The sequence below is a fragment of the Thunnus thynnus genome, chromosome 19 (genome assembly GCF_963924715.1).
Source record: "Thunnus thynnus chromosome 19, fThuThy2.1, whole genome shotgun sequence".
NCBI classification, from domain to species: Eukaryota; Metazoa; Chordata; class Actinopteri; order Scombriformes; family Scombridae; genus Thunnus; species Thunnus thynnus.
The window spans coordinates 15,860,942-15,888,761 of NC_089535.1; the positions used below are offsets into that span (position 1 = coordinate 15,860,942).

A 27,820-nucleotide genomic window follows, 5' to 3' on the forward strand; every position below is an offset into this window, starting at 1 on the left:
TGCGGGTGGCGTAACGTTGCCCTCTGTTTAAAATTTAACATTGTGCTTCCTGTAAGCATCAACAAAGGCATCTTACATTACTGCCTGAAGAGGCCAAAACACAAGGTGAGAGAAGCACATTGGAAAAATCGTCATTAATGTAATGTAACCCATTATGCAAATACTGATTAATTTCTAGGATCCACTCAATCTTTAAAAAAGACCACTGCTTTTAGAATAAGAGCCCAAACACTCACACAGACACACACACACAGTGATACTTACTGATTTACAGTGCATCCATTGAAAACAAAGTTCCTTTATTACTGATTACTGTTCATGCTGAGTATCATTTAAGCTCTCATGAAAACACAACATATCAGAATAATATTTACAAATATTTGTCAATTACCACAAGGCACATCTACATCTATACATTCTTTGCAGGTGTTGGGTAACAAAAATCTGCACTAAGAAATAAACAAGACTATAGGTCAAAACCTAGTATATGGCTGGACCGTGTATGGTCAATGCGTGAAACTGTGGCCAATTTGTCACAGGGATAGTCAGTGATAGTGTCTATTATGTTAATACCTGAATATTAAATGTTCATCTGCTATTTTCTGTAGTGGCCTGATGTGTATTGAAGTAGTATATCACATGACATGGTTAAGCAACGTTTGAGTCAACAAAAAAGGATTATGAATGCAGTTGTTAGAACAATACTTTCCACTCATATCTTGGGATGTTTGAATTGAAGGAGAACTTATTTTAATTCTCACTATTCTAATTATATGTTAACTCCCCTTGCTCTTTCATATGTTTCACTGCAGATGTCTCTCGTTTTTCACTCTGTATTGAGTGTTTTGTCATAGAGATGGGGATATTTGGGGTGCTTTACTTGTGGATACGCCTTTTTTTCCTGCCTCTTTCCTGGTTGATGAACATGGAGGGTGCTGTGGAAATTGTAAAAGAAAGCTTAAACAGCATTTTGGATGCAAATTCAGGAGGCTTATCTCCGCCCAGTTAGTCAAATCAAGCGCACCTGCAAAGCAGCAGCTGCCCCACAGTAAACTGACATAACAGCCTACATGAGTCGCACGTTTTACCTGCAAGACTCGTGTTTTAATGCTGTTGTTTATTGTTTGTGATGTGAAAACGTCAGAGAAATAAGAAGCTTGTGTCCTGGTATTTACGCACCGCGGAGCGTCTCTCCGGCTGGCAGCGCTGTCAGCAGCCGGAGAGTGAATCACACTGGACGGTAGAGGAGGAGACGCTGGTACGTGTCTGTCTAAACAGGAGTTTAACCGACTTTGCTGCATTTAACATCGGAGCTGAGAGCGTCAAAGTTTGGAGAAGGAAACTGCTGCTGTCCTCCGCTTCTGTCATCTCGCGCCGATTCATTTCGAAAGAACAACAGCCAATGAGGAAACGCCTGTACGGCCGGCCGACCAATGGTGAAACCTTATCACTCACTCAGTCACTCACTCACTCAGGGACAACCGCGGTTATAGGACTGGTCCATGGCCAATCCAGTCAAAAGAACCACCTGCACACATGCTATTTTGTTCCCAATTCTTATTTTATTGTACATGCCATTGATTTCTGAGTTATGGTCCTATTGTGAGCATAAACGCACTTTATGCGAAAAAAAAAACATAAAAAAAACAACTTTTTCTTCAAATGCGTCAAAGTTGAATGTTGTATTAACACAATAGTCCATAAAATAACGGTTCCTAAATTAAATGCAGTATAATATAATAAAGGTGTGATATAAGTATGATGAAACAATATTTTAAATCACATAAAATTTGGAAAATGTATAGAAAGTCAAGAAGATTCAGAATTTGAGCATTAACTGTCAGTTTTCAGTATTTTCACCACAATGGACACAATTTAGTCAATCCTTGATAACTATTGTGGTCAGATACCGAGTCCTAATGATAACACAAAAACAATAGTTCACCTTTGTATTCATTTCATGCATGGCCTCACCTCTCTGCACTGAGGGTTTATAGTGATAATGTACCTGAGTAATTAAAAATGCTTAATATTTTATTCATCAAACCAGAGACACTATGGTATGGCACGTACACACACACACACACACACACACACACACACACACACACACACACACACAGGAACACACACATCTCAAAATCTCAACCACTGATAAGAGGTAAATAATATGGTCTATTGCAATCTTGTTACTAACAAGGTGAAGGACACGTTGGATCCACTACTGTGATCAACTATGTGTCCAAATAAATATTCACAAGCTAAATTAGTTCCAAAAAACTAAACTTTCAACTGATTCATTTGAGCAAACAGATTGCTGTCGCCGGGACAAAGCTCTGGAGGCCAAAACGAACTGTGAGACTATTAGTTTCAGAAGTGGTGCATTTAGTGAAGAAATCGCACAATAATTGTGATTTCAACAAGCAATTCAATTCATAGGACTACAATATTTTGGCATTTAGATTTTAATCATGTAGATTGCAGCGCTTACCTTTGAGTCCATGTTGTAGTTCTTTGTGTAAAATCAGAAAAGCTCTGGTGAGATTCAGTGTGAGTCTGGCTAAGCAGCTGATGTGACCAGAGGATGCGGGGACGGAGGGATGTGCTATATATTCTACCTGTATTTATGACCGTCCCATAATGCAGCAGCCTCAGCATGTCCCTAACAGTGTCCTACTTTTCTACAGGTTTTATTTTCAGGTTGGCCTTATTCACTGCAGGGGGGCAGAGGACTGAGAGACGCAATAGTCACATACAGTTCCCTCATATGAGAAGATATTCTTAGTGTAGCAGTAAATACTCAGTTCCAACTCTACAATTTAAGTGAGTTTTTTTAGATGTTATTTTGTGGTATTTTTACGTGATATATCAGTTGATAGCTGGGCTATCAGGACATTACACTGCTGATAATGAGTTTTGAAAAGGTCATGCAACATGTGACCTTGGGCGTTGTACCAGTGCTTCTGAAATTTATGAATGCATTCACTGCTGTACTCCTTATTCCATTTTCTAAAGTATGCCTTTGTCAGGTATTTTAATGTGTTTTTTTACTTTCTAGGCACTGACCGGTTTCAGTTCATTTTAAGGGCTGCAACTGATGATTATTTTTGCCTAATCTGTCAGTTGTTTTCTCAATTAATCCATTAGTCATTTTGGTCAATAAAATGTCAGAAAATGCTGATCACTATTCCCCTAAACCCAAGATGCAACTTAAAACATCTTGTGTTGTACCAACAAAAAGTCCACAACCCAAAGATATTCAGGTTACTGTCATAGAGAGAACATTTAAGAAGTTGGTTCAAGAGAATTTGGGCATTTTTTCATAAAAAAATACACTCAAATTCATTAGTCGATTATCAAAATAGTTGGCGATTCATTTTCTGTCGATTCTGTCTAATAATTAATTATTCAACTAATTGTTGCAGTTTTAGTTCATTTCAATTTACTGTGTGAAAATCACTTTACAGAGAACTGAAACTTGTCTGCGGTACTGTAGGTAATCCAGAGCCCAGTGTCAGAGGAGCAGCAGGCCTGAACCACATACTGAAGTCAAACTAACCCTCATAAAGTCTGAGTCCAGTGAGTTAACACAGAAAGAAGATGTTGTTATTTTATATATATATATATATATATATATATATATTTTTTTTAGAAAGACTACCAGGTCCTAACTGAATTCCTTCCTGTCATGGGGCCTCTGAGGAAACATAAAATAGGCTTTAGACAGTGAAAGTAACACTTTGGGTGTGTGAATATGACCTAAAAATACAGAACTATGAACTCGAGAAGGTCTACCTCTGACAATGGCAGTGTTTACATCCTGAGCCCTCTGGCTTTTTGACCAACTGTCACCAACAACACCAGCAGCATGAGAGCACAACCTGCTGTTAGCCACAGGCTATAACAATTACTCCATTAGCTCACATTAACCTAGTATAAGGTAATGTTTGTTTGATTTCATGTTTTTGGACATTGATGAACTAAAGGACGTCACACCTGCTGCAGGACCATCAGTCACACAGCTACTGAACAACAGCGCTGATATAAAATGTGCCTGTAACTGTAGGCTACACCTTCTTCTTGCTGAAACCTTAAACCTTTTCTCACATCCCTTTTTTCTTCTATCAACATTTTAAACTCTTTGTACACTCATATAGGATCTTTCCGTGGTCACAGGAAGGGTGTAAGCGCACTGACATACTGTACACACCCTCTTTCTGTTTGCTTTACATTTTGATGATTAATTAATTAAACTAATTCTACTGTTGCATGTATTTTCAGTCTCAGTGGATAAGAACATAAGCTAAAAGACTCGATTAAGGGGATGAAGTGGGATTATTACTGTCAGCTTTAACTCGGCCGCTTATATTTTAGTTTGTAATTTAATTATTGACAATATTAAAAAGAATATATTTTTTTTAAACTGGCTTAGTGTTTGTTGTGTTTTAATCACCCTATTGACTTCATCTTAAGAACAGTTTATTTTTACTTTATACTCCTAAGAAAATTAAGGAAGACGAAGTTTTAAGGCTGAAATATGTAAGTGTTGTTTCACTGTTTTTAATCTTATTATTCCTACTTATTATCTAATGAGTCTAGTCATATAGAGGAAATGTTGAAATAAATATGACCTGTATGACCTGTTTTGCTATAGTCAAGGGCTAACCCATAAAGCCTCAGCCATTCAGCCCTGAAATAGCACCTTTGTTTCCTGTTGCAACTCCTCCCCTTTCTTCCATCAAGGTATTGTCCTCTGATTGGGTGTCTCACTGAAACCTGTGACTTGACTAGCAGGTTTGACAGCAACACCGGTGTGTTTGTCCACTGTAAGCAATAGCTCCCAAAGATACTGAAATGGACAACTGGAGCAGACCATCCAGGATCAATTACAAGCGTTGGAGAAATGCTGAACTGAGGTAAAACAACATTTTTGTGTTTTCCCCATGTAGACATTTGTGATGCTAAAAGGAATTATACCCTGAGATAAATCTATCCTGTTGTGTTTACACACCAGACTGTTGCCATGGGGCTAGGTGTATCCACGCGTAGGAAAATGTCCTTTTTTAAAAAAAAAAAACATGAAATCCAACCTGTAATGCCTAATAATGCCTGAATTTCTCCTTTCGGTGTGCTGACATTTAGGGGTGAGGTGAATTTTGTTGGTAACAGTGATGAGGACCAGGGGACAGACGCTGAGATCTGCACTATAGCCACAGCAAGAGTCGACTCACGAGGCAAAGAGTCTGCATCCACATCTGGATCTAATAAAACTGAAGGTTTGTGGAACACTATTAGTTATAGTTTATCCAGATTTTGATCTTTCTTTATGTGGTCTTCTATGTTTGTGGAAAAAAAACACACACACATCATCAAGGTGACCTTAAATAAAAAAAATATACAGTATGTATTTAATTTTTGGAACCTGAAAATTTGATGTTGTCCTGGCCGGGCATCGATTTGTGAGGAAAAGGCAGGGGACAATTTGCATAAAACGAGGAAGAGATTAACACTGTACTAAATGTAGATCAGCTGATACTATTAATAATAATGGACTGCAGTTGAGTCAACAACTCTCCTCAGTTTCTGTGCTGGCCTGGAGCCTGTTGGCAACACCTTCACCTGATTAACTCTAATCAGCTCCTAGCTAAAGTATTATTTGAACATCATTATTTTGCATTTTTTTTATGTGATGTGACTATCTTTTTTAGATGTGTTTAAATAGTAACGCCACCAAGTTATGCTTGATTCTTGAACGATTCTGCATGAATTTCTTCAGAAGCGAGAGTGAAATTGCAGTGACTGACTCGTCCCTTTACAGAAACCTTTACTCTAGATGAAGCACTGGAGGCCGTTGGCTTTGGAAAGTTCCAGTGGAAAATCTCTCTCCTCACTGGACTGTCATGGGTAAGAAAGCTTACAACATGCGCAAAATTCCTCGCTTTGATTTCCAGACACTGAATGTCTATCATGTGGCGCTTTGCTTCTGAGTGCAGATAGGAGACGCCATGGAGATGATGATTCTCAGCATCTTGGGCCCCCAGCTGCACTGCGAGTGGAGACTGCCCAGCTATAAGGTGGCTCTGATAACATCGGTAATGGTCCTTTAGGTCTTCTCAGTAATGTGCTGTTCTACACCTTGTTGATTTTGTGATTTGTGCAAATGTTGTTGTTTTTTTTACTTCAGGTGGTGTTTGTCGGGACAGGGATTAGTTCACCTGTATGGGGGAATGTGTCCGACAAGTACGGCAGAAAAATAGTGAGTCTCACATCTGAGTTTTTTATACAGTACATGACTGGGTGATTTTTGTACATTATCTCATTTTTAACTCGTGTGTCTTCTGTCTCTGTGGTAAACAGGGGCTGACATTTTGTATGTGCTGGACTCTGTACTACGGCCTGCTGAGTGCCTTTGCTCCAGTGTACGGTTGGCTCTTGGTCCTGCGGGGCCTCGTAGGCTTCGGCATCGGAGGAGCTCCTCAGTCGTGAGTTTATCAGACTTTGAGCAAATCTATCTGCAACCACGAAAGGCTCTATAGAACTTTTTTCACATATAGTAAACAGATATTCAAAATTGACGGAACTGATCCTGCACCATGAACCAGACAATTTAAGAGCCAAGACATTATTTGCAACAAATATTTGGTATCTTTTTAGGGTAACACTGTACTCAGAATTCCTTCCAGTGAAGGCGAGAGGCACCTGCATCATGCTGATTGCGGTACTGTGGCAATTTTGTTATTAAAGTATGACTTTCACCGTATTTAAGAGTTGAAACCTTGATCTAGTAAGTATAACGCTCATTATTTCCCACCTGATTGATGTGTTTGTGTACATCAGGCATTCTGGGCCATTGGTGCTGTGTTTGAGGTCCTCCTGGCCCTGTTGGTAATGCCCACTCTCGGCTGGCGGTGGCTGCTCGGCCTGTCCACGATACCAATGGCAATCTTTGTTTGCTTCTGCTTTGTAAGTATGTCGGTGGTGAAATCAGATCCCTAAACTCAAACCAGCCAGAGTCAAACTTTCATCTGATGATTCTGTCTTGCACAGTGGCTGCCTGAAAGTCCTCGTTTTGATGTGCTGGCGGGAAAAAAAGAAAATGCCATGGCAACTTTAACACGCATCGCCAAAGAGAACGGCAAGGCCCTGCCTCCAGGGAAGGTGACCGTCTATAAACAGGTGAGGTGGAAGATATGTGGGTCCTTGTGTTTGTTCAGAAAAAGGAACTGTGCATGTCCAAGTAACAAATAAGTATTTTTGTCATTTTCACTTCACAGGGTTACCGTGGACGGATCAAAGACCTCTTCACACCTCAGTATCGGAGTACTACTCTTCTCCTGTGGTTTATATGGTTAGCTTGATTAACATATTTTTCTACTTTAGCGTTTTAAATTTTATCTTTGGTAAAAAAAAAAAAAAAAAGACCAGGTTAGTATTTAATCAAGGCTGGATTATGTTTGAGAGTATGCACCACTTGATCACACACATCGTTCATTTAAAATTAATTTAAAATCATGGTTAAGAGACAATCAAGTGTGTGACCATACTCTGTAATTTATTCAAATAACCAGTGTGCTTTGTTTTATGTATTATTGTCCTTGTTTTAAAGTATTTCGTGTGTTCTTATGAAGTGTGCTCTGCTATATGTACAGTATTGCTGTTCCCTGTTTTAATGTATTGTTTGAGTCTTTTGTAGCCTGTCATTACACCTGCCCAGGGACTGCAGTTGAAATTTAATTTTTAATTAGCCAAGATGGGTAAACTGGCACATTTACAGAAGTGTCTATTAATGTGCACTGTAAACTGTAACTTTAAACTGTATAAAAGATACACTCAGTTCTGAAGAACTAAGAGAAAACAGAGAACCTCTTGATCTTACATTTCTATTCTATTAATTCAATCTTACATGTTACAATTTACAGCTACTTGAGGAAAAGAAGAACTGATCAGAAACAGATATATTGTTAAATACACTTAAAGCTGGAGTGCAGGACTTTTGTCTCCCCCTTCTGGCAGTGAGAGTAATTACAAAAACACTGTCAACATGTGCTTAAGTCATAGGCTATACCATAGCCTAGTCCCTCGCTACTGTTGTGGCAGTAAAACGGTGGATAAATTGCTGTGAGCGTCACACAACCCATGTGAAATGACTCACTTCACTATCAGAATTTGATCCATTCAGTCCGATAACATTTGGAGAATCTAGAAGAGCCGCACGACTCAATTATTTTATCCCCATTCAAGTTAGCAGAGGGCTAACCATAAGTTAGCCGCCTCAGCCAGCGGAAGTCTCTGGGTGTGCATCCACACAGCCAGTGCGAGATTGTCCCTCCCAACAGGAGATTTAAAAACTCTGTATACTGCGAAATACAGAGAGATTTATCTGGGAGTGTTAGGCCTAATCAGCATTGTGTGAACTCATTTGGCAAGGGCTTGAATATAACTGATATTCATTTATATGTAAAAGTTCGGCACTGCAGGTTTAAAGATTATGTAAAAGGACTGTAATCTGTAAAAACCTGTCATATGCTCACATTCAGCAGTAGCCCTCAGAGGTTTGTCATCAATGCAAACTGTTAGAGAATGTCATGGTAGAAATATACATGTTCTGAAGACTACAAAGAATGGGTGTAGAGGTACAGTTTTGTTGAGTCCTGGCTCATATAGGTGTTACAGGAAATGAACAAGGAGATAAATTATCATAGAAGGCCCAGTTCAGATTGGATATAACATTTTGGACCTGTGAAGACTCTTATCTGGGGCATCAGGAGAAATAATACTGAGAGTTGCTGTGAGCAACATGGCGTTGGTGGGGACCCACAGCTGTTTTTTGCCCCATCCCCATACTTGGTTAATCCGGCCATGTATTTAATGCTTTTTCAACTATTATTAGAAATCTTATTTTCCAGAACACTGTGTTGTTATTTTCTCTAAAGGTTTGCAAATGCCTTCTCCTATTACGGAATAGTCCTGTTGACAGATGAGCTGTTCCAAAGTGGAGATTCATGTGGGAGTAAGTAACATGTGGCTCCATGCACATCAGCTTTTATCATAATACCTCTTAAATGCAAGCAAAAACAAAATAAAACTGTCCTCTCTCTTTCCTTATAGCGACCCAAGGGGCCAAGCTTGAACCGAACTGTAGTCTGGAATGCAAATATTTGACATCAGCTGACTACAAAGACCTTTTATGGACGACCTTGGCTGAATTCCCAGGTGAAATGATCCCTATTAGCATTTTCTCAGAGCTGTTGTGTGTAATTGAAACTGTAAGGTTTAAAAAAAAATGTGATGCTGTTGCCAAGAATTGTGTAAGCCTATGCACATGAGGTGCTTCTGTATTTACTCATCATTCATCCATCACAACAAAACTTTGAGACAACACGGATATGATTTCTGCCAAAATTCAAGAATAGATGCTCTCTCTCTCTCTCTCTCTCTCTCTCTCTCTTTCTCTCACATATACAGTATATAAGTTCAGGTCAAACAAGCATTTCATCTAAATAACATCACATTTGGTAAAAATATATAGCTATCTTTAGCCATTAGATTCACCTTTACATAATTATAATTTTGACTTTCTTGATATAAGCTTTAGCCTTGTTGATATAAGCTCACTTATGACACCACCAGTCCTACAGTACTCCTACAGTGGTTTAGGCTGCTCCTTTGTAATTCATTCTTGTTTTACAACTCTTAACCGCAGCTATGAAATGGTATGTTTACTGTTTGTCTTTGTTTCAGGTCTTTTAATTATCCTGGCAGTTGACCGTATTGGCAGGAAGAAAAGCATGGCACTGTGTTTCTTTATGTTTTCTTTGTTCATTCTGCCCTTATATGCTTGTACTGGGAGGTAAGTTTGTGTGTGTTACTTTGTCATTGTGGACCAACAGTAATACATTAAAACATTAAGGCTGATCTCTAACTCTCTGTGTCTCTCTGTGTTCATAGGATCGCTCTTGCAATCTTAATCTTTATTGCTAGAGCCTTCATCTCTGGAGGATTTCAAGTTGCTTTTGTTTACACACCAGAGGTAGGTCTACAAATTTGACCACTTGTCCATTAAATGAATTTGTTGGATAACTTGATTCGGTCAAAAATGCTCTCTCTGCTTTTTCATTAGGTGTACCCCACAGAAACCAGAGCCTTAGGAATGGGGACGTCTAGTGCGATGGCAAGGTTGGGTTCCCTGATAACTCCCTTTGTGGCACAGGTATGCAGTGACCACCTCTGTTGGTACTGTGCAAAAGTAACTGTTAAATATAAAAATGCTGTCATTTTGTATCTCCAAGTTTAATATTTCTGTTTAAGGCAGGTTTAGCTATGGCATGTGTTGAAACAGTTCTTCAAATTCTCTCAAATCCCACCACATGCTGCGATGTTTGCTAAACTCCACAATATGAAAGGTCAGAGGATCAACAGAAACATAAGGATTTGTGCTCAGGAGACCATTAAATATTCATTGCAGATTTTGTGCAAATCTGAAAAAAAACAGGTTTTAAAAAACATGAAGAGTTTAAATCTGAGAACAATGCAATGTTTTGTCCAGTGCAGCCAATATTCCTCATTTAGTTCTTCACCAAGGCGGCACAGTGGTGCAGTGGTTAGCACTGTCTTCTCACAACAAGAATATTCTGAGTTCAACCCCGGCCGGCTGGGGCCCTTCTGTGTGGAGTTTGCATGTTCTCCCCGGGTGCTTCCTCCCACAGACAAAAACATGCATTTTAGGTTAATTGGTGACTCTAAGTTGCCCGTAGGTGTGAATGAACATTTTTGTGTGAAATATTTAAGTCATACATGAAATTCTGGCTGCTTATAAATGCAACTTCGGTTTGAAATGTAGCTAGACTCTCTGCAGCCTTACAGTCTCACTTTACTAGATATTAGAGTGCACTGTGACACCCTGCATGCAACCAAATTTATTGTAAGTTGTTAGCAATGACTGAAACATAAGATAAAGGAATCAACATTATGATTCATCCTATATTCTTGAAATTAGTGGTAAAGATAAATTACTGATATTAGCTGTGATAAATGCTGTACTGCAGGTTTAGATTTCCAGCACCTGTCTGATATAAAACGTCTTCTGTTTGTTGTACAGTATGTGTGTATGTTGGCTCCGTCTGGCTCCTCAGTTCTTGTGTTTTGGTTCTAGGTGATGCTCAGGACATCAGTGTATTTGACCCTGTCAGTGTACTGTGGCTGCAGTCTGCTGGCTGGCATTGCATCCTTGATCCTGCCTATTGAGACGTCAGGCAGGAGTCTGCAGGAGTCCAATCTTGACCATGAGGCCGGACCACCAACACAACCAACCAGTTAAATGGTACAACAGACTCCTTACACCAGCTGTAGACCAGCGACCAGGAAGGATGGAAAACATGTAAAAGACACCTCCCAAGCTGCTGCAGACGCCACAGTTGTCTGTTAAATGATGGACTGAATGATCTGAGCGATGATGGGTGAAGAACAGCAGGGGACGATCTCATTACAGGCGGGTGATAATTAAGTGCCTACTGCCCATGTCTAATGAGAACGGAAGCACACTTGTGCCTGGACTGGTGTCCCTCTGTTTTGGTTTGTTTACCCCTCTCTTCCATTTAGGCCATGGTAAGCGGCAGGGGGACATTTTGAAAAATTATGATAAACTGTGCATACAGACTTGTATTTAAAAGACTTGAACATTTATTTTTTACATTTTGGATAAAAATGACCTCTTGTATATATTTATATGTGAAGCCACGTGCCTTTTGCCAATTAAAGTCATTCAGTCCGCTGTAGGTTCTATTTATTTTGTTGAATCTGCACAATAAGAGACGCATTGTGGTTCTATTATTATGGTGCTACATTATGACAACCTCGCTGCGTTTCATAACATGAGCAGAATATCATTTCATCAACATTTGTATTTGGGAGTACCTAGTCTGGCCAGTCACCTTGACAACATTGGCCCAATGACAGCGCACACGCAAACTAGGCCAGCCAATCACAGGCATCCGGCAAAGCTGCATGTCATTTCTGCCCCGCTTGCAGCCCGCACCGTGTTTTGTTTGTCTGTCTGCGCACCAGCAATGAAATCGCGGGGTCTACTGACTCGGTACAAACGGAGGGAATCTCTCCTGACTTCCCGCTCATGAGGACTCCCGTAACCGCAGAGGACGCACGGAGCAGGACCGAAAGGGAGCAGCGCCTGGACTCAGGAGTCAGGTGCTGTTGGATGAGAGTCTGACTAGGCATATTCTCCCCGGTGACAGAGACAATCTCAGCGGCGCATCTTCCCACACAGGCGCTCTTCCTCCTCTCTCTCTCTCTCTCTCTCTCTCTCTCTGTCTCTCTCTCTCTCTCTGTCTCTCTCTCTCCCCCCCCTCTCCTCTACTCCCCTTCCTTCTCCTTTCCTCTACTGCCCTCCACGGCTGCAGCCCACCGACCATGGCCCTGGTGACTCTGCAGCGCTCTCCCACCCCCAGTGCAGCATCCTCGGCCAGCACGACCAACAGCAGTGCGGGGGAGGTAAGCAGAAAAGTCGGGGCTCGGTCTTTGTGCAAACGGTGTGAGGAAACGCCGAGAATGCGCCTGCAGGAGCCCGTATCAGTACAGTCCGGATGGTGTTAAATATCCTGCAGGAAGGGTTAACCGTCATTGCTGTGTGTGTATCATAAACTTGATATATTGTTGCATTGTTACCAGCAGAGTCTTGTTTGTGGCTACTGTGGCAGCGGATTTGTAAACAAAATCCTGCAAGAGCGGGAGGGGAGAAGGGGGGGAGGTGGGGGGTAGTGGTGGTGGGGTGGGGGGGGGGGCCTGCTGGGGTTTAGCTGTCAGAACAAAGTGCTCATTTTCCTGCTGCACAAACATTTGCTGCGTTGCACTCAGGTTGCTCTCCCTCCTTGTTATTGGGCTGTTATTTGCAGTAATGCAGCCTCAATGCTGGGGAGGAGTCTTTTAAAGGGGAATGCCAACAATTATTCTTTGAATTGCGTTCAGTCTGTGGCCCAGGACGGTTCAGTCAAGTGTTGATGAACTCTAAGAGGGAAAAAATCTTCAGAGAAAACATGTGGGATGCAAGTGAAGTGAGATGCTGAGTTGTCATAGATTGTGAGAAATGCCATTTGTATGCAACACATCCATAGAAAAATCTACCAAGTCCGTATTCATTGTCTGTAGACTAGTCCAATATTTTACATTTTAGTGAAAAAAATCTTTAGGAAACTGCGCTCAGGTTACTGCAGTTAGGTTTAGCTCCAGAAACAATGAGAAGTAACACTGACTTAGAGGAGTTTAAGGCTTGAGAAGCAGAATTTAAATCCCAACCAGCAGAAAACAAAGTCAGCATTCACATATGGAGCAGTGCCACATTTTACATCCCAGTGAAATTATAACATCAGGGTTAGTGCTCCAGTTTCTAGATTTAGGAAGGTGGATTATGCGCCTTTTAAGTAGGCTGACTGAACCGAGGCACAAAAATAAGCAGTGATGTTTTTCCTTCACTTTCTGCAGCCGGCATGAAGGAAAAGTAGATGTTTGTGATGTTTGGATGTGCTTTTGCAGAACTTTGTGTTGTTTGAAGGTGGTGGTAATTATTCAAGTGTCAGTTCCATGGGACATTCATAGCAGATGAGATCACGACACTGACTAGGAAGTACCAGCAGATGGTGCTGGAACACTTTAATAATCCTCACGCATGATGCTCAACATCCATTTGCACTACTGTACTACCTCATGTCTTACAGATTAAACAAAACATAAATCAAGGTCCATTCAGAAATCCTATTACACAGCGATAATGTATCATGTTCATGATGAATGCCAGCCGCTAGATGATTCAAACAACGCTTCATTGTGCACAGTGAAGTAGTCTCTGTTCAGTAATCCAGTAGAGATGGCTGCTTTAAGTACACAAGGTGAATGTCAAAACCTCTCTGACTCTTCTCTCAGTTTTTCCCCATTTTAAACTGCAGTTATACATTACATCGTATCCTTTCTTTATAGCATCTGCCTTGTTTTGTTTTGTCTTTCAGGATTTCGGAAGTGACGATGACCGGAAAATTAATCAGAGGTAAGATCTTTCTGTTTTTAGAAGTCATGTATTTGAAGTTCTCTAGATACAGAGAGGTGAAACACATTTACAAAGAAATACAGACGTACTGTATTTCTCACTCCCACTGTCTTGGTCAGTGGGACCTCTGACCTCTGTGACCTTACAGTAGCTACTATTGACGTCAATCAGAGGATGATCCTACTCAGTGGTAGCAACGAGGGGAAATACCAGCAAGACAACAATGTCTTTCTTTTTTACACATCATACTGGCTTTTAATTATTTCATTAAACATTTTGTTATCATATTTTGGGAGGTGTCACACAAAATAATGATCAATTCCATTGCACAAAAGAAGCGTACATATGGAAAATTATTTTTTAAGTTAATTTAGTTCTTGATTAGATTTCCATCTCATGTGCTGCTGTTGATACTTCTTATTTGGTTGTGTTGTTGCCAAATGCTCGCTGCCCAATTGATTCTATAATGGTTTATAGCGATGTAGAGAAACAGAGGATTATTTCAACATTGTCACTCCGTCCACACATTTGCTTTATTTACAGTGTTTCAGACTTGTATAGAATAAATTAGACTGTCAAAGAACCACACTCCCTGGATTGTTAAAAACTACTTTGGCAACTGATGAGCTGCTTGTCTTGTCCTCAGTCGTGAAGATTCAGTGATGTCAGCAAATCTGGCTCTCTGAGCCATACGAGGCCAAATGATCTATTTCTATATTGGTCCTTAGTTTCTCACTGTTGTCAAGAAGAAAAATCTGCTGAAATTAAAGTTGATTTAACCTGACAGGTTTAAAAATACCTCCTTTTCTCAGTTACATAACAGAGTACAAAAATTGTTGTTCCTGCTCGGTTACAAAGCATTCCTTTAATCAACTCAACATCAGAAAAGTCATGATTTATGTCAGCAAAACTTTGGCACAGTCTCTGTCTTTGTGCTTTGTGTGCGTGTGTGTGTGCGTGTGTGTGTGTGTGGGTCATTCACAGTTGAAACAGTCATGTCATGCTTTGTCTGGAGTTACTCAATGACTGACATGTTTCTCTGAAGCTCAGTGATTCATCAGTGTAGAGTCTTAATTTAGGATTCCGCATGTCAAACTTTGAGATTGACGCCAAGCCTCCCAACACTCGCATGAATGATGTTATTGTGGCCGGGTGTCACATAGGGAGAGCTGATTGGTGAAGCAGGCTCTGCGAGGAGGAGATAGAGAGCAGAATCCGAGACAGGCAGAGCGGCACAGACGAGGAGATTTTGGGAGCAAGATGGAGAGAAAGCTGTGGGAGGAAGAGAGGAAGGACATATCGGACCAAGACCAGGAAGACAGAAGTTAAAACGAAATATGCTACAAGGGGAGGTTGCAGTCCTCTGTGACCACGGACAGGAATATGCAGGTGTAGACGATGGATGGAAGGATGTTTTAAGAGGAGACTAAACTGTAGATAGTCCACTAACAACCAGGAGGATGCATCTGGTGGTGAAAACGTCACATAAATCCATGTTCACCGTGCTGCCTCACTTTGTGGAGGAGGCTGCTCTGACTCAGAGGGAGATCTGTCGCATGTAAGTTCACAGCAGCATTAACATTTAGACCTATTACGTTATTAGTGTAACTTAACACTTAGTGGAAGGTTGTGATGTCTGGAATCAGTGGTTAAACTTAAATAAATAGTGATAATGTTCCAGTGTGAGTAATTTAAAGCTTAAAGATCCCATCCACATGATTTAAGTCATTAAAAAAAACTGTGCTTTAAATAATTATTTGTGTTTCATATGTTTTTCTCACAAAAAAAGTTAAATTATGGAGTTACAAATTCTTCAAATTACATCTACACCTTCTCCTTTGTTGAGAAATCCAGAATATATATAAATATGCAAATATTTTCCTGCTGGATACAGGATGTTTCCTACTTCATTGTAAAGTCTCAGTATATGCGCACTGAAGGTTTCAAGTTTCCACATCACACTTGTGTAAGTTGCATACGGGACCATGATTGGCTTCTGTTGTGATGTCACCAACTATGTTCATAGGTACAATAAAATCAGATTTGAGATGAGTGCAGAGAAACGTTCCCCCTTCAAAAGATTAATATGAAAAAGGCTTCTAATGTCAAACATCACAGTGAAATAACAATGAGCAAAACACAATTTTGAGTGGAGGGGGACTTTAATTTTTTAGGACAGAAGGTGATTGTGTAGAACAAAAATGCAGTCAGGTATATTTTAAGGTTTTAAAGCTTAAAGTAATTATTTTTATTATGTTTGAGCTTCATCTGTCATTCTTTAAGATTCATTTTTTTTATTTTAATCATAATTGTATTTACTATAAGAGAAAAGCCTGATTGAGCTTTGTCAAGACTTTGTAGTTCTTACTTTGAACATTTCTGCGCTACCAGTGTCGCCTAAACTTGTGTCAGGAAAGTTATTCATTCCAGTTTCATTAAGCCTTGTGTTTAATTTACCATCGTCTCAAAATCACTCATCTCTTACAAAATTTTAAAAGAAACAATGATACCACGTAGCGAGGCAGCTGAAACAAAAGGCCTTGTTATGGTCCCACTCAGTCATGCCAGGCTTTGTGGTGTGTTGGTTGAGAAGGGAATGAGACTGTGGTTAAACAAAGCTGCTCTCTGTTCTGTGTAAGAAAAGACACTAAAGCTCTCCTCCTGCTCACTGCAGCCTTCATAATAACCAAGTCGTGACCCAGGAGTGTAACATCCAGCGCAGGTTGGACAGGAGAGGAAGCAGTTATGAGATTAAAAGCCAGGACACATATGGATAGTCAGGGTGTAACGTATGATCAGCCGAAGGTCATCAAACCCAATAAAATGGAGTCTGTTCATCATGCTATAAAAACACAGGGCTGTAAAACCTGCTGGATCAGGACTCTACTGACTTTCAATCACTGCCGAGCTTCCTGTCCTGCTCGCTGAACCAGTGAAGACTGAAATAAGTATGCAGCCTACACCTGGCTGCTCACTGTACGTACAGTATCCTGACTGCAGCCATTTCATGTGCCTCTGTTTCAACTTTGTTAATCGCAATTCTTGAACACACTACAATATTTTAAGTGTGATTCCAACTACAGTTTGGTAGGTTATTGTGGATAGTCAGTTATTTTAATAATGATTTAGTTGTTGCTCAGTTTAAAGGGGACATATGCTTTTTGGGATTTTCTGTATTTTTATACTGTTACGATGTCAGATGTCTATGTTAAACATAGTCAAAGTGCCAAAACATGAGGTGAATGTATGTAAGTCAAAAGCCAGGGCTTCAACTTCCTCTGAATGCTTGGTTTGCAATGTTACCTCTACTTCCTTCTCGTGATGACATCAGGTTGTTCCTGCATGCCCACAATGGCCGTCCGTTCCATAGCTGTTGTTGTTAAGGTTGCTCTACATGTTGTTCACATTGTCCACTTGCATATTTCAGATCTGATTCAGGCTCAAACCCGTACAGATGTATTTGAGAAGTTTAAATTTAGAGTAAAGAACTAGAATAATAAGTGAAATCCTACTACTATTGTTTGTTTGCGTAGCTGGAAGTCTGTTGAGGGGCAGTTTCCAGGAGCTAACCAGTGAGAATAGAGTGGGCTCATTGGGAGGGGGGCCTTAAAGAGACAGGAGCTAAAACGACCTGTTTCAAACAGAGGCTGAACTGAGGGGCTGCATAAAGGGCCAGTATAAGATAAATAATGAGTTTTTTCAAACTGTAAATCATGCAAAGATATTCCAGAGCCCCAGAATATACATATAGACGTAGAAATGTGCATAATACGTCCCCTTTGATGAAGCCAAATGATGCATTATACAAGTATCCACTTGACATTCAGTCAGTAAGTGAAAAATACAGGAACTGTGACAACAACAAAATAAACTGAGGAGGAAAAGGAGGGAATTTGTGTAGTTTTACTTTGGAATAATGGAGTCTAAACATGATCATGTGTTTTCAGCTGGTTATTGAAGGAAATCTGAACATGATTTGTCAAACTGCATCTGTACCTGTGAAAGCCAGTTGTGCCGGTAGCAGATGTCAAGTACACTTGAAGAGTCTCTACTGACTTGTAATAGAGGGCAGTTAGAGCAGCCTACTACTCTACAGAGTAAAAATTAAGACAATTCTTTTGTTGTTGACAAGAGTACATTGTTTCTCAAAATGTACTCTTGTCAAGACTTCAATAACACTAAATTTATTTTCCATTTCTGCATCTCAGCCTCAGTGAGAGCTTCTTCATGGTCAAAGGAGCCGCCCTCTTCCTCCAGCAGGGCGGCAATGCCGAGGGACCAAAGACCCCGACCCACCACAAACACGCAGGTAGGACAAACACACACAAAAGAAGCTTTGTTTCTTGTTCTTTTGCCCATCTCCTCTGCATAAATGAGCTCTAGACAAAAGGAAAATTGTGTTGGCTTAGGAGGCTTTTTCTCTCTGTGGGTTAGTCTGTGTGTTTTCTAAACTGAGTCAGGAAAGTTTACCCAGCTGGGTCTGACCTGAAGTGACCCGCAGTTGAACACATCAGGGATGCTCACAAATAATTTGAAACAAGATTAAGTCTCAGGCAGTTTGCTTAAAGCGATTTCAAAGAAATATACAAACAGTATCTGTTATTTAGATATTGGAACACTTAGCATATGTGAAATGGGATGATAATTTAAGTAGAAAATGCATCACAATCACAAATATATTTACCCTATAGAAAAATTAAGTTTACAGTGCAATGAAAGCTCTGGAAATTTCTCAAAAAACTACTATTGATCTTGAAACATGAACATAATGAATATTTAAGATGATGAAAGAGACAGAAGAACCTGCAGATTTGGATGGTGGACTTATTCATCACTCTTGTCTTTCAACCTCCAACCTGTAAAATTGCTGACGTCATTATCCAGCCCTCGGTCAGTGACAATGTTGTCATTTACCGTCAGGCAGACTTGAGTCCAACATATTTAACCAAGTGAATTCCCAAAGAATTATGAGAACTCACATAATGTAGGGCCATAAGATAACCTAGCAGATGGCATGTTTGTGTTCTTACAACCTTAATTTTTAAATCTCCTTTTTGTGCATCCTACATACAATTGCCCACATGGACATTCAAGTCTATGAATAACAAATGTATAATTACATATTGCATCTTCAAAGCGTGGTGTTCAAAATCGTCTTCCTAGTCACAAATATGCTTGAGTGTTTTCTAGTGTTGGAGTTTTGATCAGTGAAATAGATTTCATCATTCATGTTCATGTATCTCAACAGTTAATTGCAATTAATTTTAAAAATGAATGAAATATCCGATCATGCAATATCAGACTCAAGTATATATTTCTTCAATGTAACATGGATCTTCTTGGATGCAACACTAAACCTTTATCAGTAGAGGGCAGTGTTTCTCTGCTACATTCAGTAAAGCTGCAGTAAAGCCTCCAGGCTCCATGATCACGTTATATTGTGTTAAGGTGAAAGTGAAGGGTCATCTTCAGCTTACAGAAAGTTAAACAAGGTAAATATCTGGAAACTCTGCTGTCAAGTTGTCATGGTGACAGGTTTATTTATTTTATGACAGTTTTCACAAACACAGAAGACACAGACCGGTTGGGTTGGGGGGGGGGTAGAGGACAAGGGGGTAAGAGGGAAGGGGGTAAAGGGGTAAGAGGATAGGGAGTAAAAAGAAAGGGGTAAATGGGTAAGATTGTAGGGGGTAAGAGGGTAGGGGGTAAAGGGGTAAGAGGATTGGGAGTAAAAAGGAAGGGGGTAAATGGGTAAGATTGTAGAGGGTAGAGAGTAAGGGGATAAGAAAGAATGGGGTAAAGTGATAAGAGGGTAGGGGATAGAGAGTAAGAGGGTAGGAGATAGAGAGGAAGGGGGTAAGAGGGAAGGGGGTAAAGGGGTAAGAGGATAGGGAGTAAAAAGGAAGGGGGTAAATGGGTAAGATTGTAGAGGGTAGAGAGTAAGGGGGTAAGAAAGAATGGGGTTAAGTGATTAGAGGGTAGGGGGTAGAGAGTAAGAGGGTAAGAAGGTAGGAGACAGAGAGGAAGGGGGTAAGAGGGTAGGGGGTAGAGAGTAAGGGGGTAAGAAAGAATGGGGTAAAGTGATAAGAGGGTAGGGGGTAAAGAGTAAGAGGGTAAGAAGGTAGGAGACAGAGAGGAAGGGGGTAAGAGGGTAGGAGATAGAGAGGAAGAGGGTAAGAGGGTAGGAGACAGAGAGGAAGGGGGTAAGAGGGTAGGAGACAGAGAGGAAGGGGGTAAGAGGGTAGGAGGTAGAGAGTAAGAGGGTAGGAGACAGAGTGGAAGGGGGTAAGAGGGAAGAGGGTAGAAGGTGGGGGTGAGGGCTGAAGGGAGAAAGGATGTTAGTCCTCTCTCTTCTTCTCCCTCTTAGCTTTCTCCTTCTCTTCCTTCTCCTTTTCTTTCTTTTGTCTTTTCAGGTTCTCCATCTCCTTCCTGTCATTTTCCTCTTTCTCTTTCTTCTCTCTTTTTTCACTCTCCTTCCTCTCCTTCTCTTCTTTCATCTTTTCTTTCTTTTGTCTTTTCAGGTTCTCCTTCTCCTTCCTGTCATTTTCCTTTTTCTCTTTCTTCTCTCTTTTTTCATTCTCCTTCCTCTCCTTCTCTTCTTTCACCTTTTCTTTCTTTTGTATTTTCAGGTTCTCCTTTTCCCTCCTGTCATTTTCCTTTTTCTCTTCCTTCTCTCTCTTCTCATTCTCTTTTCTCTCCTTCTTCAGCCTCTTTTCTGTTTCCCTCTTGGCTTTCTCCTCTTGCTTTTTCATCTGCACCTTCTCTCTGTCTGTCTTCAAGGCGAGCTCCTGAAAAGAGACAAACAAACTGTTACGATCCAATTCTTATTATTCTTATTATTCAAATCAAAATGATCAGCTGATGTGGCGTACCTGAAGCTCAATATTTTTTAGAATCAGGAGCCTCATCTCCTGCTCCATAATTCTTTCTTTGCGGTGCCACTGCTCTTCCGTTTTCTTTCTTTCAGCCATCAGCTCCTGCATCCTCTCACGGCTTGCCTTCTTTTCTTCCTGCTCCAGTGCGAGATGATTCTGTAGAGCATGGTATTTTTGCTGGTTGACAATGCTCTCAGCAAGAGCCTTCTCCTTGTCCATCACTGCTCTGACCAGATCATCTTTTTCGAGGGAGATCTGGGTCACCCTCCTGGCCATCTGCCTGCACTCAGTCTCAGATTTTGTTAGACTGGCTCTGGTGGACTCAACCATCTTCACCAGGTTGTCCATGTCATTTCTTGCCATGAACAACGTGGAGACCAAAGAGTCTATTTCGTCCTTCAGACTTTTCTTTTCATGCTTCCAAATGAGCTCCATGGTGGCAATCTGGTTTCTCAGAGCAGTGTTTTCGGAAAGCAGCTGCTCATTTTCAGCCTTGGAGCCCAGAAGGGCCTGTCGCAGGTCATGCTGGACTCTGCTGGATGCAGGATTTTGAGGCTGGGCTGTTCTATAAGACTGAAAGACACAAATATATATGCAGTGTTTTAGGTAAAATACTGTCCTGTCCACCTTTAGTTACACACACAAAGGCCCTGTTTACACTCGGTATTAATATGCGTCTCCACATGCGTCCTGAGTGACCACTTGTGATCGGATCTCACTTCCCTGTTCTATATGCAAATAAACACGGACATCACACACACAAACAGTCCAGGCTCATACAGTGAAACTGTTTGGAGTAAAGCAGCCATTCACCTGATAAAGCCTGAACTCATTATGTCGAGCAGCGCAGCAAAACTAAAAACTGTAGTTATCAACTTTACAGGACAGAGGAAACTATCCAGCAACGTTTAGCTTCTGAAATATTTTTTTAGACAGACAAGCAAAACATTAACGGTTTACTTTCTATTCTAATTGTCGATTTGAAGAGGGAAACTGGTTAGGTGAACGAGAGAAACAGGAAAAAACGGGAGGTGGATTACGTTTTTAATTCACATGAAAAACAAAATAATTAGTTTATCCTGTTATCAAACAAGTTGAACAGCACAGAAAAGAGGATGTCAGTTGAGTAGGCGGTCCTTCAATGTGGCCCAGGACGCATCGCGTTAACATTACTAAAAGAATGTAGTTACATGCGGCCCAGACCACCTCTGAATGTGGTCTGAGTGATTGAATCTCAATCCATCCTTAATGCGTTTTGGGTGTCTTCACACCTATACTTAGAGCTGTCCACTTGTGATCGGATCACCCGAGACGCATGTTAATACCAGGCGTAAACAGGGCCAAAGTCTTTAATCTTTATACTTATTCAAAATCGAATGAACCATAAAATGTGTGGTAAAAGAGCACTGTGGCTGAATAAGGGTACTTTTTCATAAACATAATTATTAAAATGTTAAAAAAAAACATTAAAACAAATAAAATATTTTTAATTAAATATGAATTTACATTTTCAAAACACTGAGTGTAATCATCATATGAAATTATGCTGTACAGCCTGTAAAAGCCAAATCTCACTCAAAACAGTTAATGTATACATGTGTCAAAATTCCCTGTGTCATTATTTTAGCCAAAGCAATCACATTCTGAGGAACTGTTTCAATATGTCAACAGTGTTTGTATATTTCACCTAAATATTGTCACCCTACAGTGAAGTGAAATATCCTCAACAGCCAACAACATAATATCCATAGAACTCATGGATACTACAGCAACATAAGGAAACCAAATGCCATTTAAGTCTTAATATGAGTCTACCAGTGTGGTGTGTTTGTTAGAAATTCATCCCCTCTCCAGAAAATTATTTACACTAATTGTATTTGTTGAAGCTTTAGTCAAGAGATGAATAAATAAAAGAAAACATACAAAAAAGTGTACCACCAAAAAAGTTTGCACAAAAGTGTCTCCTGCTTAGGAAATCTGACCTTTTGTCTTGAGTTGTTACTTTTATCCATTTCGGCTGGAGTTAAAGTTTCGGTTGTAGTAAATTGTAGTTACTTTCGATAGTTGGCGCTCTGTTCTCACTGAGAGATGCGTCTATGTCCGATTTCACGTTGTAAGTGACTGGAGTTTAACAGGAGGGTTTATTTCAGTAGAACATTCTGTGTTCTGTATTTGTAGTGTCACAGAGGGCCCGGAACTTAATGATGTCATAAGCATCATGTCATGTGACAAACCTTCACTTGTCTCACTTGTCAAATGACATGTTTTGATTTAAACCTTTTCACTTTATAGACTTAATTAATGCTTTCTACTTGACAAATAAAAGTGCAAAAATCACAACTGCAGGTTGACACTCATAACAACAACATATTATATAATCACTAAAAGTATTTTAAAAACCTAAAAGTGACTACAGTAAAAATACTTCAGTGTCCATGTGGGCAATTTTATATGTCTTAATAATATTAAAGAGGTTTTAACAACACTAACAGGCCATCTGCTTTCTTTATTACCTGTGACAAAGTGTGTACTGATTGAGTACAGATGTAGGTCAATAAGGGAGTGTACCTTAATTTCTTTGGGAATTCATTCCCTTTTTTTGCTTCTGAGATCCAAAAAGCGCTTTTCCTTTTAGTTGTTTATCATAGATTTAATCAGTTGTCTATACAAATAAGATCACAATTGACCAGATATTTAGGAGAAGATGTAATCATACCCAGGTTGACAGAAACTGAGCTTAAATTAGAATTAATTGTCAGACAGAAGGACAAAATTGCATTGAAATTTGTGTTGGATGTTTATGATGAGTAACAGTAACTGTGGAAAGTCATAATGGATGTTGTTTGTAAAATAACTTCTTTCCCCAGAATTTTCAGACATACTCCTGAAGAGACATAAATTGTCCATGTTTGTTTATTACTATTTTGGATAGATGGCTACTATACTTTAATTTGTTTAGTTTAGCTTCTAGACCCTCATCTCCAGGGACAGACTAGGAAGAAAAATCTGGCCCTTGATATTTTAGTCTGGACCAGCCCCATTTTAAAACAATATTAGGCTATTTATAATATATAGGCTAAGCAATAGATATCAAGTTGACACTCTAACAACAGGTGTACTCACAGGGTTTCATAAAATAATGTAATACTGTAGATACAAATATACACGTGTACACTGGTATGAAATATACTATCTATTATAATATCTATTTTTGACAAGAATCAGGTAAGACATAGATATAAACATACTGAAGTTTTTAAATTATGCATCTGGATGTATCTCAAACATATGGTCAAATGAAAAAACTGGGTTTCACACTAAAGTCCTGTGTTAAACCGTCAAGACTGTGCAAGTTACAGGCCAACTGCCTCATGTTTGGTGATCTGCTGGCAGGACCTGGTAAGCGACTCCGGTGCAGTGGAGGAGAGGGCAGTGTTACTGTCACATAGAGTCTTTGGTGAGGTGAAGTAGTCCTTCCTCAGAGACTCCATCAGGGCTGATGTGCTGTGGGAGATAAAAACATTTAGATCACATTCAGTGATATAATATTTAATACATTCACTGACCCAAATAATAATTTAGATTAAATGACTGACTGAAATTGCTAACTGGTGGATGATGCCTGGCCTCCACAGCTTCAGGTCCTCCACTCCCTCTCCTTCATGCCTGCATCTAAAGCCTCCCTGGACTGGTTTCAGAACATGAACAATATGTTGAAAAGAAAATGTTAGACATAAAAAAAACAGTCAATTTAAACTAAACTACAAACATCAGGATACAGTTTTTACCAACATGCCAGGCATAAAAGAAATGTGTTTTTCCTTCTGGATACAATATTTAAAAAAGATGTCGGATATCAAAGGAACTGAAGATGTTTACATGATGTTGAGACATCATCAGATGTCGCTGAACAATCAGCTGGCACACTTCGTATTTATTCGCTGTTTCTTGACACCTCTACCTGCTTCTGAAGATGGTTTCAAAGTATCAGAGAAAGCTGCAAATATGTGTCTCTCCTTTTTGAGAGTAACTCTTATTTTACATAACCGTGCAATGTCATATGTACACTAATATGCTGGAGAATATGGTGAAGGTCAGTCATTATTAACTATGATATAGAACAAATGCAGATAACTTAGATATGAGAGGACCTCAGAGACACCACCTCTCATTACTGCAGCATCTCCCAAAACCTTATATTAAAGCTACATAACACCAAATGAGGATAAAAATTACAAATGTTTTAGCTGAGCAAACAGAATATCACCAAGCTATGTAACTGTACACCAGGATCCTGTGTTAGATAAATCAATAACTAACGTCATGCTGTGTCAAACAGTAACCGCATTAACAAAGTAGGATGCTAACAATGTTAGCTAACTAACGTTAGCATTATACCTCATAAACTGGTGGTTTTACAGGTTAGTTATGCTGCCTAACAACAATAAACACACATTAGATGTTACTTCTCAATTCAAGCCATAATGCTGTCTGATTTGGAAGTTAAAGATTAAACAGTTAGAAAAAAGTTCATGTCTTTGTTTAGCTGAATCTGTGATGATCTCCAGTCAGTGTGGCGCTGCTGCTGAAAGCGGAGCTGATGAAGCAGCTGTGTGTACCAAAGGAACCACATAAGCTACAAGCCTCACACAGTCCTGGCTTCGACATCCCATCCTGAACTTCATCATATTGCAAATAACATAACCCTCCTGTCTAAAATGAGCCCACACACAACCGCATTCCTCCATCACAGAGGCAGCAGTGAAGTCTGTCTCTTCACCTGCATGAAAACTAGCTGCTTTTTGTCCTGCTAGGAAAGTGGACTTTGGTCCTGACAGGCTGGAATTTGTGCAGTCTGCACAAACACCATTATTTATGATGATGAAAAATGATAAGATGCAAAACATAACTAGTGAAAAAATTCAAACTCACTAATTGACGACTGCTCAGACTCATTGGTACCTAGTAACGCAAAGTGTACTGCCGCGGGGATGGGTAGAGCAAATCCTTTATGCGAGGTAATGTGATGAGTGGTTAATTTCTGCCTTTATGTTTCGTTAAACTAATAAAATCAAACATTAACATTTCACAGGATAATTTTAATGATACATAAACTGTAAATCCAGTAAAATATTCAACCTGCAAGTTACTCCTTAAGCAGTGAATAGAATAGCATGTCTTACATTAGGTGGTAGAAGACGTCTCATCAGTAGGGCTGGATATCGTTCAAAAATTTACAATACCAGTACCGATACCTTGACTTTGGTACTGGTTCCTAAACAATACTTTTTTTATATACTAACTTTATGAAATTCATTTTAACAAAAAGAAAATTACATTACAGTACAAATCTTTAGTTTTATTTTTCGGGTCCTTAGCATTTTTACACACTCAAACCAGTTTCATAACATAAAAAATATAAACCTATTAACTACAATCACTTTCATACTGTTGACGCCATCAAACTAATCTTAGCACAACAAACAATTCAACCCATAATGTCAGCTAATGAAGTGTGGATGTGGCACCCAGTGCTGTGACGGTAATCAAACTCACCAACCAGCAAAACTCACTAGTTTTAACGTTGATTAGTTTTAAAGAGAAAGTGTGTTGAGTGTCTGTATACAGCTAGTTAACTTTAGCATAAATGGTTTTATCACTTTGCTTTTTGACAGTTGTTTTGCATAGTATATTGCCTGTTGGTAGCCGAGTTAATGGCTCAAAATGTAGCAAGTGGAGGCAGCAGCAGCCTCTACAGAGGCTTCATTAGTTATAGGAGGTTGGACCAAAACATGTAACTTGCAGGTAAGACAAACTGAAGCTGTATTAAAATATCGCAGATAATGATACTGCCTATCGTTTGACATCAAAACAGCGGTGGTTCGGCTGCTGGCCTCGAACAAGCAGTTTTTATGTGACCATAACGCTGAACGTGACAACACAAGAGTCCACAGTTTACGTTAGCTAACATTAGCTAATATTAGCCGAGCCTCACAAGATGCTGTTGTTAGCCGTCCGCCAGCCACCAAACCACCGCTGTTTTGATGTCAACAATGGGCAGTATCATCATCTTCAATATTTTAATACAGCTTCGTCTTGTCTTATCTGCAGGTTACATGTTTTGGTCAAACTTCCTGTTACTGATCTAGCTGCTGTAGATGCTTTTGCTGCCTCCGCCATTGCTGTTTATGTTGAGAAGCTACAGCTGGATGTTCCAGACAGCTCCACTCCTGCTACGTATCGAAATTTGGTAACAAATGACAAAAATTTATTTGATACTTGATAGTATCGAAGCAGTTCAGTTCAGTGCCATAAAAGTTTTGAAGTTCAGTACCCAGCCCTACTCATATAGTGCACTCGTCTCTGCCATCCTGTCAATAACGTTATTCCAACAATGTCCAAAACCAAACGAATGTGTTTTTCTGTAGCCACAATCATGAATGCATCAAGATATAGTGCTCTGTAATCTATTCTTGGTGAATTTTAAAGTTGAAAACCTGCGCCCACATGCCACTCGCATAACAGAGAGGGTTTAGTCCAGAGCTCAAAAAACCAATGAAAAGTAAAAAAAGAAAAAAGATTTAACCAGTTGTCTTTAATCAGTATTATCTGAATATCTTTAGCTTGCCTAATGCAGCTGCTTTACCTTTCTGCCACAACATGTGAGTCTGTGACAGATATTCTGCCTCACTGTAGTTTAGCACAGCTGGCAGGTTGCAGGATTTAGATTTGGCTTCATTGAGATACATCTGTGAACATTTTTCCTCCCACTGGAAAAGAAAACCAACAGTGATTGTACACTAGAAGAAGTTGAATACTAGAGTCTGTGGCTGACACTGTCTCCATAGAAAAACCTGTTGGTGATTAAAATGTGCATTTATTTTGTATATTTTTA

General features: G+C 39.8%; 3 protein-coding genes across 4 annotated transcripts in view; 2 read left to right on the plus strand and 1 right to left on the minus strand.

The window, feature by feature from the left end:
• Positions 1–352: 352 nt before the first annotated feature.
• svopb (SV2 related protein b) lies at positions 353–11,780 on the plus strand. Its single transcript, XM_067574835.1, has 17 exons — positions 353–1,436; positions 4,744–4,916; positions 5,143–5,276; positions 5,819–5,904; positions 5,994–6,092; positions 6,185–6,256; positions 6,358–6,482; positions 6,655–6,718; positions 6,838–6,963; positions 7,048–7,176; positions 7,275–7,348; positions 8,934–9,010; positions 9,109–9,213; positions 9,742–9,850; positions 9,949–10,030; positions 10,121–10,210; positions 11,153–11,780. The coding sequence occupies exons 2-17, from the start codon at positions 4,855–4,857 to the stop codon at positions 11,315–11,317; spliced, it is 1,599 nt and encodes a 532-aa protein (XP_067430936.1). The 5' UTR covers positions 353–1,436; positions 4,744–4,854; the 3' UTR covers positions 11,318–11,780.
• A 225-nt stretch (positions 11,781–12,005) lies between these two features.
• Positions 12,006–27,820, plus strand: part of ssh1b (slingshot protein phosphatase 1b) — a 47,455-nt gene continuing 31,640 nt past the window's right edge. The window contains exons 1-3 of the mRNA XM_067575303.1: positions 12,006–12,504; positions 14,013–14,050; positions 18,259–18,359. Of these exons, the coding sequence (XP_067431404.1) occupies positions 12,424–12,504; positions 14,013–14,050; positions 18,259–18,359 (220 nt within the window). The 5' untranslated portion in view covers positions 12,006–12,423. The remainder of the gene's footprint in view (positions 12,505–14,012; positions 14,051–18,258; positions 18,360–27,820) is intronic.
• On the minus strand, positions 19,651–26,046 carry LOC137171192 (uncharacterized). Of its 2 annotated transcripts, XM_067574983.1 has the most exons (4): positions 24,522–26,046; positions 24,322–24,429; positions 20,923–21,498; positions 19,651–20,838 (listed from the first exon to the last, which is right to left on the minus strand). In XM_067574983.1, exons 3-4 carry the CDS (start codon positions 21,358–21,360, stop codon positions 20,389–20,391), a joined length of 888 nt encoding a protein of 295 aa, XP_067431084.1. In that variant the 5' UTR covers positions 21,361–21,498; positions 24,322–24,429; positions 24,522–26,046; the 3' UTR covers positions 19,651–20,388. The 2 variants fall into 2 exon arrangements, with proteins under 2 accessions (XP_067431084.1, XP_067431085.1); XM_067574984.1 differs by lacking the exons at positions 24,322–24,429; positions 24,522–26,046 and having other exon boundaries at positions 20,923–21,761.

What these genes read in the sequence shown, in the direction of transcription:
- svopb (XM_067574835.1), top strand. Translation starts at nt 4,855, where the DNA reads ATGGACAACTGGAGCAGACCATCCAGGATCAATTACAAGCGTTGGAGA. An exon ending in TGGATCTAATAAAACTGAAG is followed by an intron (nt 5,277 to 5,818) that starts GTTTGTGGAACA and finishes GTCCCTTTACAG; the next exon opens with AAACCTTTACTCTAGATGAA. An exon ending in CCTGCATCATGCTGATTGCG is followed by an intron (nt 6,719 to 6,837) that starts GTACTGTGGCAA and finishes TGTGTACATCAG; the next exon opens with GCATTCTGGGCCATTGGTGC.
- LOC137171192 (XM_067574983.1), bottom strand. Translation starts at nt 21,360, where the DNA reads ATGGAGCTCATTTGGAAGCATGAAAAGAAAAGTCTGAAGGACGAAATA. An exon ending in TAAAAAATATTGAGCTTCAG is followed by an intron (nt 20,839 to 20,922) that starts GTACGCCACATC and finishes GTCTCTTTTCAG; the next exon opens with GAGCTCGCCTTGAAGACAGA.